Genomic DNA, 13,352 nt, shown 5'->3' on the forward strand with positions numbered 1-13,352 from the left:
GCAGGCTGGAAAAGTGGGATTGATCTGGTTGATCCATTTGTTTGTGTCCGTTTCCAGTAGTTGAATCCTTTGACATATTGTTGAATTAAACATTTATCTTCAACAAATGCACTGGGTTGGTTGAAAAGTGATACTAAACGTACATACCAGCACTATTTTGACATAGTGGGAAATATACTGAATTTATACTTTTTTCATAATAAGATGGACCAAGATACGTATTGGTTTTGCAAGAGTCTGTTGATTGTCAGTCATTATGTTAATTTCTTTTGCAATATGTTCAAATCAAGCTTTATTTATACAACACATTTCAGACATGGATGCTTCACAGGAAAAAAATAAAACAATGAAAATAAACAGAAATATTTACCACAACAAACATAAGATTAACAACTGAAAGACGAATTAGCATTCTAAGGAAAATCCATTGATTAAAATATTAATTGGATGCAACATCCAACCCAAAATATAAGCATGTTTTTAGGAGGGGCTCTGAAAGACACTATGGGGGTGTCCACTGGAAGTTGACTAGTAACAACAACTGGGACCTAAAAGACACCCACCATGAGGCCCACTAAATCTGCCCAAGAAGAGGAAAACAAAAGAAAAACCCACACCAAACTTAAAGACAGGAAGTAAACCAAAAAGGTGGAGCAACTAAAGGTGTTGACTCTCCACATGTATCAAGACAACTGGAGCACTGGGCCAGACACTCTTAAATAGAACCTGGACCAGCTCAGGTGAAACACCTTCCCACTAACGAGATGGACAAGCCAGCACAGGTGTAACACATACTGACTAACGAGGTGACACCAATCAGTGCGTCCTACGTGCTAACGAGCTAGACGGGCTAACGAGCTAGACGTGCTAACGAGCTAGACGGGCTAACGAGCTAGACGGGCTAACGAGCTAGACGTGCTAACGAGCTAACGGGCTAGACGGGCTAACGGGCTAGACGTGCTAACGTCCAACCTCAAAACATAAATGGAAAAACCAAAGCCTGTAACACCTTATGACAACAAATATATCCTATATTTCTTTTGGACAAGTTTGCTCACCACCAACAGAAAACAACTTCCATTTCACATTATAATCAACTACAATGCTTCACCTTCACCAATATAAACATGGTGTCTACTGGATGTCAACAATTAAAAACAAGAAAAAAAACACGTATTTCTAAATAATAATATACAATAGTATTATTTGTTTCTCCTTTTTCTTTCTATAGAATCCTAAATCCCACTAGCTTCTAGAACTCTCGTCTTCCTAAATCCCACTAGCTTCTAGAACTCTCGTCTTCCTAAAACTCACTAGCTTCTAGAACTCTCGTCCCCTTGGAACGAGCCCAAACAAAACTCATCTCCAATACGGAAAAACGTGCAGTCAAAATACATTGTGATCCATGGCAACGCACTGTCTAAACACAAAACTTTTTGACTGCCCACCTTGAGACAATCAGCAACCAAGTTGTCCTCACCACAGACATGTCTGATTTCAAGAGGAAACTCCTGCAATATCCATAGTAACTTTCCACCTCACTGCAGAGCTTCTCTCCCTTTTCAGGGTTCACTAGATAGGCATGTTGTTGGATCGGGGCCCAGTCCCCAATGTCATGCTCTAGTACATTTGGGTTGGCACATCTGAGAATGAACCCTGATATTTTAAAAGCAGGGCAACAATGTCAATATAATTGTACCAAAAATTGTCAGTTGGTTGCATGAATAAATATCATCAATAAATCGATTACTAAATCTGATCATGAAATGTAAATATGAAATATTTGGTTGCATAGTCATATTTTCAATGTCTTTTCAATGACATGTTGCTAGATGGGATATCCCCAATGTCAAAACACAGTTTTAACGTGTCCAAATCAATAACCAATATGCAGAAACAGTTTGGGATATATTGAAAACATAAAATGTGCTATATACACAAACATCTGCCACAATAATCATGTTACTCCTTATAAAATAGGGGGAAATTAGGGGGAAATCAGGTTGTACGTGATGTTGAAACTAACAACTAAACAAAACACATGGAAATGGGAGATATATTTTACCTCACTGATTAGAGGACAACCTGCAGAAGACAGTCAGCTACATTTTGGAGTGATGCATTTAAATGTAGGGGTCGCTAAACAAAGGAACACAACACTTATTTGTCATAACTCATCGATATCATGTTAAAATCATTTGTGTGACAGGAGGGAGATGAAGTTGCACGTCCTGTTAAAACGAACAGCTCAAAAAGCACACGGAATCTGGGAATAATGTGTACATCCCTGGTTAGAGGACAATTTGTAGAAAGCAGCTAGCTACATTTTGAAGTGTTGCATTTTGATTCAAGTGCGTCACCAACATGGTAAGTGTAACACAGCTCTTTTTGGTTCTACATTGTGACATCATTAAAATACTCCTTCTACAATGTTAAAACATTCTACATTGTGACATTATTTCATTGATATCATGAAACAACTCCTTCATGTATTTTCTGATGTTTAATCAGAGATCTGTTATCAGAGTATCTCTTCCCACATTGATCACAGCTAGGAGATTTCTCTCCTGTGTGTGTTCTCTGATGTGATACTAGGCTGGTTAGCCAAGAAAATCTTGTCCCACATTGACTACAGCTATATTGTTTCTCTCCTGTGTGTGTTCTCTGGTGTATAGTGAGATAGCTAGACGTAGAAAAACTCTTCCCACATTGAGTACAGCTATATGGTTTCTCTCCTGTGTGTGTTCTCTGGTGTATAGTGAGATAGCTAGACGTAGAAAAACTCTTCCCACATTGAGTACAGCTATATGGTTTTTCTCCTGTATGAGTTCTCTGGTGTTTAGTGAGATAGCTAGATGTAGAAAAACTATTCCCACATTGGTTACAGCTAAAAGGTTTCTCTCCTGTGTGTGTTCTCTGGTGTATAGTGAGATAGCTAGATGTAGAAAAACTATTCCCACATTGGTTACAGCTATAAGGTTTCTCTCCTGTGTGTGTTCTCTGGTGTAATATCAGGCCGTCTGACCGAGTAAAACTCTTCCCACATTGATTACAGCTATAAGGTTTCTCTCCTGTGTGTGTTTTCTGGTGCTTCTTCATATTCTGTGAAGTTGAGAATATTTTTCCACAATCTGAACAGTGGAAAGATTTCTCTCCTGTGTGTGTTTTCTGGTGTAGAGTCAGAGAGCCAGATGCAGCAAAACTCTTCCCACATTGATCACAGCTATATTGTTTCTCTCCTGTGTGTGTTTTCTGGTGTAATATCAGGCTGTCTGGCCGAGTAAAACTCTTCCCACATTGATTACAGCTATAAGGTTTCTCTCCTGTGTGTACTCGCTGGTGTTTAGTCAGATGGCAAGATGAAATATAAGTCTTCCCACATTGATCACAGCTATAAGGTTTCTCTCCTGTGTGTGTTCTCTGGTGTATTATCAGGCTGTCTGGCCGAGTAAAACTCTTCCCACATTGATTACAGCTATAAGGTTTCTCTCCTGTGTGTACTCGCTGGTGTCTACTCAGATGGCAAGATGAAATATAAGTCTTCCCACATTGATCACAGCTATAAGGTTTCTCTCCTGTGTGTGTTCTCTGGTGTGATAACAGGTTGCTTGACTGAGTAAAACTCTTCCCACATTGAGTACAGCTGTACGGTTTCTCTCCAGTGTGAATTCTCAGGTGTACTTTTAGTGCTTTTAAACTTGAGTAACTCTTCCCACAATCAAAACAGTGGTGAGATTTCTCTCCTGTGTGTGTTCGCTGGTGTATTTTAAGTTCTGATGAAGATTTGCAATGTTTTCCACAGTCAGAGCAGCAGATAGATTTCTTCCCTGTGGGTCTCTGCTGGTGTTTCTTGAGGTGATAGAATCTGGACAGACTCTTCTCTGACTCGTCAGCATCATGATGTTGAGGCTCCCCAGAGGATCCATGATAGTCACGTCTCTCACCTGTGTGAACAAGTCAGACAGATAGTTAAAGGCTCACAACAGCAGAAATCCACTGAAAAAGGTGATGCCAACAGCGTAGCCATGATACTGTACAACAATTGACGTCTGTAATGAATGTTAAAATGACTTGACAATTGTCTTAAGACAGTCAAGTGAGCAACAATAGTCATATTTAGTCTTGTTTTCACATTAGTAGTAACTAGAAATAAGTAAAAGGTGTTGAACTCCTAAGCAGTGTGCCAGGCGACTTTTGTTCTCAAATATAGGCACCTTTCTGTGTTTGCTAAAATTGCGACAAGGGCGATGCGCACACAATTTGATTGCAGAAACACCTCCCTGCTAATGCAGAAACCGCTAGTTATGGATGTAGTATATCTGCCTGGAGCAAAAATGGTGAGCAAGTGGCCTAAGCTGTGCCATTAGAGATTCTGGGTTCGAGTCCAAGCTCTGTTGCAGCCGGCCGCGACCGGGAGGCCCATGGGGCGACGCACAATTGGCCCAGCGTCGTCCGGGTTAGGGGAGGGTTTGGCCGGCAGGGATATCCTTGTTTCATCGCGCACTGGCGACTCCTGTGGCGGGCCGGGCGCAGTGCACGCTGACCAGGTCGCCAGGTGTACAGTGTTTCCTCCGACACATTGGTGCTGCTGGCTTCCGGGTTGGATGGGCATTGTGTCAAGAAGCAGCGCGGCTAGGTTGGGTTGTGTTTCAGAGGACGCATGGCTCTCGACCTTCGCCTCTCCAGAGTCCGTATGGGAGTTGCAGCAATGAGACAAGACTGTAAGTACCAATTGGGGAGAAAAAAGGGGTGAAAAAAAATATATATTTAACAAATGGTGAGCAAAGATTAGTTTTCACAATGTATTCTGAATATTACAGCACTAGATCAGGAGTGTTACTCAAGGAAACTCACATTAAGCTCTGTGTCTATTCACTAATTCACCACCGTGGGGGAAACTCAGGGGAGTTCTCATAGGCTGACAGCAAAAATAGCCTCCATTTCCAGGTTGATTATGATTATTATCATCATTTGACACTACTTTGGATTATAATTGTAAGGCTCGTTTGAATGTCCTGATTTAATATAATATTTGTGTTATTGTCAAATGTACTACTTTATATTTAAAAACGACTTCAACCAGTAAAATGCTCATTGGCTAGTTTTCCATCAGCCTGACATCAGCCTGACAATGAGGTTTTGTCCACTAAGTGTATGCCAAAATGGTCTATAATCTCACCTAACAATAACATAGACCTACTGTAGGACCCATAACTTCACCTAACAACAACATAGACCTAGGACTATAAATCATTTAATATTTTAGGTGAAACAAGGAGACTAAAATGTCTTTGTCATGACAATTCATAACCTGATCACCAGATAATTTTGTGAATAATCCCACTAGGCTACTCTGTAATGTGTTGTCATTCTAAATGTCCTGAATAAAGGAAAATAGCTCTGTGTGTTGTACAATAGCCTATCCATCAAGGAACAGTTCTCTACACATTATGAGCTAAGTATCTCCGTTTCCAAACGGACTAACGAGACCCTACTGTAAATCAAGTAGACAATAACACATTATAAATATCGATTTGTTTGGGATGTTGGATCCAACGTGGAGCACGGCATAACTGTCTTTACCGGTGTAATGAATGAAGAACTACGTTTGACTGGCATGCAGAAAATGATTTCCTGGATCAGCTGATGATAGTTGAACATGTGACTGTAACTAAACAGCTACAGTATTAAGTATTATGTGTAATTATTGAAGAACCGCATTAATGACAGTATCCATTTGGGAGTTGTCAATAAAGTTAAGGTGACTCTCGGTTAGAACCATTGGATTTAGTAAACTGAAATGATTTAGGATTTCTGTGCCCATGAAAACTGTTTTCCCAGCGTAACAAAAGGAGACACTAAATGTTACGTAGTTAGAGAGCATTTCGGAGATCTGAATATACAAAACAACTGTCCGACAGCAAGATCCAGTATTTAAGTTAAAGTTCATCATATGACAAGCATAACGTTATGACTATAACTACTGTTCCCTGAAGGAGGGAAACTAGGTAGAACATACTATTAAATCCACACGTTATGACTATAACTACTGTTCCCTGAAGGAGGGAAACTAGGTACAACATACTATTAAATCCACACGTTATGACTATAACTACTGTTCCCTGAAGGAGGGAAACTAGGTACAACATACTATTAAATCCACTGGCTTACTGGTGTTCTTCCATGCCGTCCATGGGAGGGGTGCGTCACTTGAGTGGGTTGAGTCACTGACGTTGTCTTCCTGTCTGGGTTGGCGCCCCCCCTTGGGCTGTGCCGTGGCGGAGATCTTTGTGGGCTATACTCGGCCTTGTCCCGGGATGGTATGTTGGTGGTTGGAGATATCCCTCCAGTGGTGTGGAGGCTGCGCTTTGGCAAAGTGGGTGGGGTAATATCCTACCTGTTTGGCCCTGTCCGGGGGTTTCATCAGATGGGGCCACAGTGTCTCCTGACCCCTCCTGTCTCAGCCTCCAGTATTTATGCTGCAGTAGTTTATGTGTCGGGGGGGCTAGGGTCAGTCTGTCACATCTGGAGTATTTCTCTTGTCTTTTCCGGTGTCCTGTGTGAATTTAAATATGCTCTCTCTAATTCTCGGAGGACCTGAGCCCTAGGACCATGCCTCAGGACTACCTGGCTTGATGACTCCTTGCTGTCCCCAGTTCACCTGGCCGTGCTGCTGCTCCAGTTCAAACTATTCTGCCTGCAGCTATGGAACCCTGACCTGTTCACCGGAGGTGCTACCTGTCAAAGACCTGTTGTTTTCAACACTCTAGAGAGCAGGAGCGGTAGAGATACTCTCAAAGATCGGCTATGAAAAAGCCAACTGACACTTACTCTTGTGTTACTGACTTGTTGCACCCTCGACAACTACTATGATTATTATTATTTGACCATGCTGGTCATTTATGAACATTTGAACATCTTGGCCATGTGCTGTTATAATCTCCACCCGGCACAGCCAGAAGAGGACTGGCCACCCCTCATAGCCTGGTTCCTCTCTAGGTTTCTTCCTAGGTTTTGGCCTTTCTCTGGAGTTTTTGCTAGCCACCGTGCTTCTACACCTGCATTGCTTGCTGTTTGAGGTTTTAGGCTGGGTTTCTGTACAGCACTTTGTGATATCAGCTGATGTAAGAAATACATTTGATTTGATTTGTGACTATAATTACTGTTCCCTGAAGGAGGGAAACTAGGTACAACATACTATTAAATCCACACCTCGCTGGAAGCCCCGCATTCCACAGGTGATGAGCGTGAGACTCGGATATATTCCTTAACCTGTTAGGGCTAGGGGGCAGTATTGACACGGCTGGATAAAAAACATACCCGATTTAATCTGGTTACCACTCCTACCCAGTAACTACAATATGCATATACTTATTACATATGGATAGAAAACACCCTAAATTTTCTAAAACTGTTTGAATGGTGTCTGTGAGTATAACAGAACTCAAATGGCAGGTCAAAACCTGAGAGATTCCTTTACAGGAAGTGGCCTGTCTGACCATTTCTTGAACTTCTTTTCCATCTCTATCATTTACTAAGGATCTCTGCTCTAACGTGACACTTCCCACGTCGTCCATAGGCGCTCAGAGCCCGGGAAAAAACAGAATGTCGTCATTCCAGCCCCAGGCTGAAACACATTATCGCCTTTCTCAAGTGGCCGATCAAGGGACACTGGGCTTATGCGCGTGACCCGACCGCCCCCGCCTTTGGGATTTTTTCCTCTGTTTGCCGAAAAGGAGATTCCCTGTCGGAATATTATCGCTTTTCTACGAGAAAAATGGCGTAAAAATTGATTTTAACCTGTTGGGTCTAGGGGGCAGCATTTGCACGTCTGGATAAAAAAAATGTACCCGATTTAATCTGGTTACTAATCCTACCCAGTAACTACAATATGCATATACTTATTATATATGGATAGAAAACACTCTAAAGTTTCCAAAACTGTTTGAATGGTGTCTGTGAGTATAACAGAACTCATTTGGCAGGCAAAACCCTGAGACATTTTCTGACAGGAAGTGGATACCTGATGTGTTGTATTGACTTTAAACCTATCCCATTGAAAAACACAGGGGTTTAGGAATATTTTGGCACTTCCTATTGCTTCCACTAGATGTCACCAGCCTTTACAAAGTGTTTTGAGTCTTCTGGAGGGAGATCTGACCGAACAAGAGCCATGGAACGGTGATGTCCCATTAGACACCTGGCGCGCTAGTTCATGTTGGGTACCCTCGTTCCAATACGTTATAAAAGAGTATGCATTCGTCCACCTTGAATATTATTCATGTTCTGGTTAAAAAAGGCCCTAATGATTTATGCTATACAACGTTTGACATGTTTGAACGAACGGAAATATATTTTTTCCCCTCGTTCATGACGAGAAGTCCGGCTGGCTTACATCATGTGCTAACGAGACGGAGATTTTTGGACATAAATGATGAGCTTTTTTGAACAAAACTACATTCGTTATGGACCTGTGATACCTGGAAGTGACATCTGATGAAGAGAATCAAAGGTAATGGATTATTTACATAGTATTTTCGATTTTAGATCTCCCCAACATGACGTCTAGTCTGTATCGCAACGCGTATTTTTCTGGGCGCAGTGCTCAGATTATTGCAAAGTGTGATTTCCCAGTAAGGTTATTTTTAAATCTGGCAAGTTGATTGCGTTCAAAAGATGTAAATCTATAATTCTTTAAATGACAATATAATATTTTACCAATGTTTTCTAATTTTAATTATTTAATTTGTGACGCTGACTTGACTGCCGGTTATTGGAGGGAAACGATTTCCTCAACATCAATGCCATAGTAAAACGCTGTTTTTTGATATAAATATGAACTTGATAGAACTAAAAATGCATGCATTGTCTAACATAATGTCCTAGGAGTGTCATCTGATGGAGATTGTAAAAGGTTAGTGCATCATTTTAGCTGGTTTTATGGTTTTGGTGACCCTGTCTTTGACTTGACAAAACATTACACACAACTCTTGTAAATGTACTGTCCTAACATACTCTAAATTTATGCTTTCGCCGTAAAACCTTTTTGAAATCGTAAAACGTGGTTAGATTAAGGAGATGTTTATCTTTCAAATGGTGTAACATAGTTGTATTTTTGAAAAATTTGAATTTTGACATTTATTTGGATTCAAATTTGCCGCTCTTGAAATGCACCTGCTGTTGATGGAGTGCACCACGGGTGGCACGCTAGCGTCCCACCTAGCCCCAAGAGGTTAAACAGCGGTTGACATGCTTCGAAGTACGGTAATGGAATATTTAGAATTTTATTGTCACGAATTGCGCCATGCGCGCGACACTTCTTTACTATTTCGGATAGTGTCTGGAATGCACAAACAAAACGCCGCTATTCGGATATAACGATGGATTATTTTGGACCAAACCAACATTTGTTATTGAAGTAGCAGTCCTGGGTGTGCATTCTGACGAAGACAACAAAAGGTAATCAAACTTTTATAATAGTAAATATGATTATGGTGAGTGCTAAACTTGCCGGGTGTCTAAATAGCGAGCCCGTGATGCCTGGGCTATGTACTTAGAATATTGCAAAATGTGCTTTCACCAAAAAGCTATTTTAAAATCGGACATATCGAGTGCATAGAGGAGGTCTGTATCTATAATTATTAAAATAATTGTTATGCTTTTTGTGAACGTTTATCGTGAGTAATTTAGTAAAATGTTAGCGAATTCCCCGGAAGTTTGCGGGGGGTATGCTAGTTCTGAACATCACATGCTAATGTAAAAAGCTGGTTTTTGATATAAATATGAACTTGATTGAACAAAACATGCATGTATTGTATAACATAATGTCCTAGGGTTGTCATCTGATGAAGATCATCAAAGGTGAGTGCTGCATTTAGCTGTCTTCTGGGTTTTGGTGACATTATATGCTGGCTTGAAAAATGGGTGTCTGATTATTTCTGGCTTGGTACTCTGCTGACATAATCTAATGTTTTGCTTTCGTTGTAAAGCCTTTTTGAAATCGGACAGTGTGGTTAGATTAACGAGAGTCTTGTCTTTAAATAGCTGTAAAATAGTCATATGTTTGAGAAATTGAAGTAATAGGATTTTTAAGGTTTTGAAAATCGCGCCACAGGCTGCCAGTGGCTGTTACGTAGCGTCCCACCTAGCCCATAGAGGTTAAATGATTTAATCCTTAAATGTAATACCTCACTTCACCGACCCAGGAAGTGGAGGAGCCAAACAGGTGTTGTAACTCGTTCATAACTGGCACGCAGATCGTAGAAATGGTAAGATAAATTGGCACTTCAAACGGAAATGGAAAAAGTTTGCCTATTTTACCGGAAACTTCAGGAGCATAACGTCAGAATTAACGAAGGCCAGCAGCAGGTGGGGAATTGGTTATTTTCTTCTGGTTATATTGACCTCTGGCTTCCTCAAGTAATTTGTTTGTGTTAATTATTTAATCAAATGCTTGAAGCATCAGTTCAATTCAAGTTCTGCACATACAGTTGATTTTATTAAACACATGGGGTGTGTCTATATGAACAAATACACGTCATAAAATTTCAACCAATCAATTGGTAGAAAGAATACAGTAGGTTGTATCTCTCTAGGTCATGCCAGTAGGTTACAGTAGGTTGTATCTCTCTAGGTCATGCCAGTAGGTTACAGTAGGTTGTAACTCTCTAGGTCATGCCAGTAGGTTACAGTAGGTTGTAACTCTAGGTCATGCCAGTAGATTACAGTAGGTTGTAACGCTCTAGGTCATGCCAGTAGGTTACAGTAGGTTGTAACTCTCTAGGTCATGCCAGTAGGCTACAGTAGGTTGTATCTCTCTAGGTCATGCCAGTAGGTTACAGTAGGTTGTAACTCTCTAGGTCATGCCAGTAGGCTACAGTAGGTTGTATCTCTCTAGGTCATGCCAGTAGGTTACAGTAGGTTGAACCTCTCTAGGTCATGCCAGTAGGTTACAGTAGGTTGTATCTCTCTAGGTCATGCCAGTAGGTTACAGTAGGTTGTAACTCTCTAGGTCATGCCAGTAGGTTACAGTAGGTTGTATCTCTCTAGGTCATGCCAGTAGGTTACAGTAGGTTGTATCTCTCTAGGTCATGCCAGTAGGTTACAGTAGGTTGTATCTCTCTAGATCATGCCAGTAGGTTACAGTAGGTTGTAACTCTCTAGGTCATGCCAGTAGGTTACAGTAGGTTGTACCTCTCTAGGTCATGCCAGTAGGTTACAGTAGGTTGTAACTCTCTAGGTCATGCCAGTAGGTTACAGTAGGTTGTAACTCTGTAGGTCATGCCAGTAGACTACAGTAGGTTGTATCTCTCTAGGTCATGCCAGTAGGTTACAGTAGGTTGTACCTCTCTAGGTCATGCCAGTAGGTTACAGTAGGTTGTACCTCTCTAGGTCATGCCAGTAGGTTACAGTAGGTTGTAACTCTCTAGGTCATGCCAGTAGGTTACAGTAGGTTATAACTCTCTAGGACATGCCAGTAGGCTACAGTAGGTTGTAACTCTCTAGGTCATGCCAGTAGGTTACAGTAGGTTGTAACTCTCTAGGACATGCCAGTAGGCTACAGTAGGTTGTATCTCTCTAGGTCATGCCAGTAGGTTACAGTAGGTTGTAACTCTCTAGGTCATGCCAGTAGGCTACAGTAGGTTGTAACTCTCTAGGTCATGCCAATAGGTTACAGTAGGTTGTATCTCTCTAGGTCATGTCAGTAGACTACAGTAGGTTGTACCTCTCTAGGTCATGCCAATAGGCTACAGTAGGTTGTAACTCTCTAGGTCATGCCAGTAGGTTACAGTAGGTTGTAACTCTCTAGGTCATGCCAGTAGGTTACAGTAGGTTGTACCTCTCTAGGTCATGCCAGTAGGTTACAGTAGGTTGTATCTCTCTAGGTCATGCCAGTAGGTTACAGTAGGTTGTATCTCTCTAGGTCATGCCAGTAGGTTACAGTAGGTTGTATCTCTCTAGGTCATGCCAGTAGGTTACAGTAGGTTGTATCTCTCTAGGTCATGCCAGTAGGTTACAGTAGGTTGTATCTCTCTAGGTCATGCCAGTAGGTTACAGTAGGTTGTATCTCTCTAGGTCATGCCAGTAGGTTACAGTTGGTTGTATCCAAGTGGAAACAATTATCAACCCAATGTGGAAAGTGTTGAATTTGGTCAACAACAAAATGAATGGCTTATTTGCTACGTGAGGTTTACTTGATCTAACAGAAGTTTCGTAATGATTAAGTTGTTACGTGGACACGTGACATACCGACAACTTTGATAAAAACACTATTGGAGTTGTCTCCAGATTGCTATGCATATTCATGCTAGTAGCTTAGCATCTCTCTCCATTGAATACAGGCGGTTGACGACAACAACCCTCATAGAATATAAACAATAGATTACAATAATAAGATGTATCCACCAATCCAAAGACAGGATAGGCGGGAGATAGACAACCCACAGTGCAGCTTTGTGGACAACGACTCCCCTTGTCAGGACGGAGAGACATCTTGTCAGTATATCCATAATCTTTGGTGTAGCCAACCCAACTCTCACATGGCTCTATTGGGGGTCACGGTGTGTAGTAAAACATCACTACATTAAAATCACTACATGCCGTGGCCCCCCAGTCTGCAGTCAGCAGATAGACCCTCCTCAAATATATATGTTAAGTCACTTTTTGGAAACGGAACGGAGAAAACAAGGGGTAGCTTGTCTCTACGTCGTCTGATTCTGGACATATCAGTCATCATCCCAGGACCCTCCGTTGAAGAGGTATTGACGAGCCAACTCCGAATATCCAAAGTTAAAAACTAATTGAAGGCGGTACTTACTGGTGTTAATCAGATCTCCTATCTCCTCCTCTTCATCTTTCAATGTGACAGTAATCTCCCCTTCCTTCTTCACTCCAAAAACAGCATCATCCTCTTCTTCCTCTTGTTTAACTGAAACGTCTTTCTCTTCATCTTTCACTGTAACAGCCTCACCCTCTACTTCTTGTTTTACTGTAACATCCTCCTCTTCCTTCTCCTCTTTCACGACAATGTTCAGCCCCAGAGCTTCTGTCTCCGTCCAGCAGACCTCCTCTTCTTTAACAGGAGGGGAGTAGTTTAGGGAGCTCATGTTCGGGGATGTTAGCTAGCTAGCTATCATTAGCGACTAGGCTAATGCTAACTTAACCAGCCAGCTACTATAGCTGACTAATAAAAAATAACGTAATATTAAATTAAATAGGTTAACAAGTAGATACGACAGAAGTGTGTCTAAAACACAGTAGCTAATATAGACCGAAAGCGTATAAATAGCTTGAATCTTTCGGCTATGTTGGCTAGCAAGCTACCGAGGTGGTTGACGAGCTGTTTATGAAGA

General features: G+C 41.3%; 1 protein-coding gene across 1 annotated transcript; it reads right to left on the reverse strand.

The window, feature by feature from the left end:
• Nucleotides 1-275: 275 nt before the first annotated feature.
• On the reverse strand, nucleotides 276-13,352 carry LOC145866021 (uncharacterized). The gene is made up of 2 exons (XM_082970902.1): nucleotides 12,818-13,352; nucleotides 276-3,944 (listed from the first exon to the last, which is right to left on the reverse strand). Exons 1-2 carry the CDS (start codon nucleotides 13,104-13,106, stop codon nucleotides 2,470-2,472), a joined length of 1,764 nt encoding a protein of 587 aa, XP_082827028.1. The 5' UTR covers nucleotides 13,107-13,352; the 3' UTR covers nucleotides 276-2,469.

This window comes from Salmo salar, unplaced genomic scaffold, assembly GCF_965601325.2.
Source record: "Salmo salar unplaced genomic scaffold, fSalSal1 ptg000117l, whole genome shotgun sequence".
NCBI classification, from domain to species: Eukaryota; Metazoa; Chordata; class Actinopteri; order Salmoniformes; family Salmonidae; genus Salmo; species Salmo salar.

Coding starts and splice junctions, on each gene's coding strand:
- LOC145866021 (XM_082970902.1), bottom strand. CDS start 13,106: ATGAGCTCCCTAAACTACTCCCCTCCTGTTAAAGAAGAGGAGGTCTGC. Junction 3,945..12,817: donor AGGAGATCTGATTAACACCA/GTAAGTACCGCC, acceptor TTGTTCACACAG/GTGAGAGACGTGACTATCAT.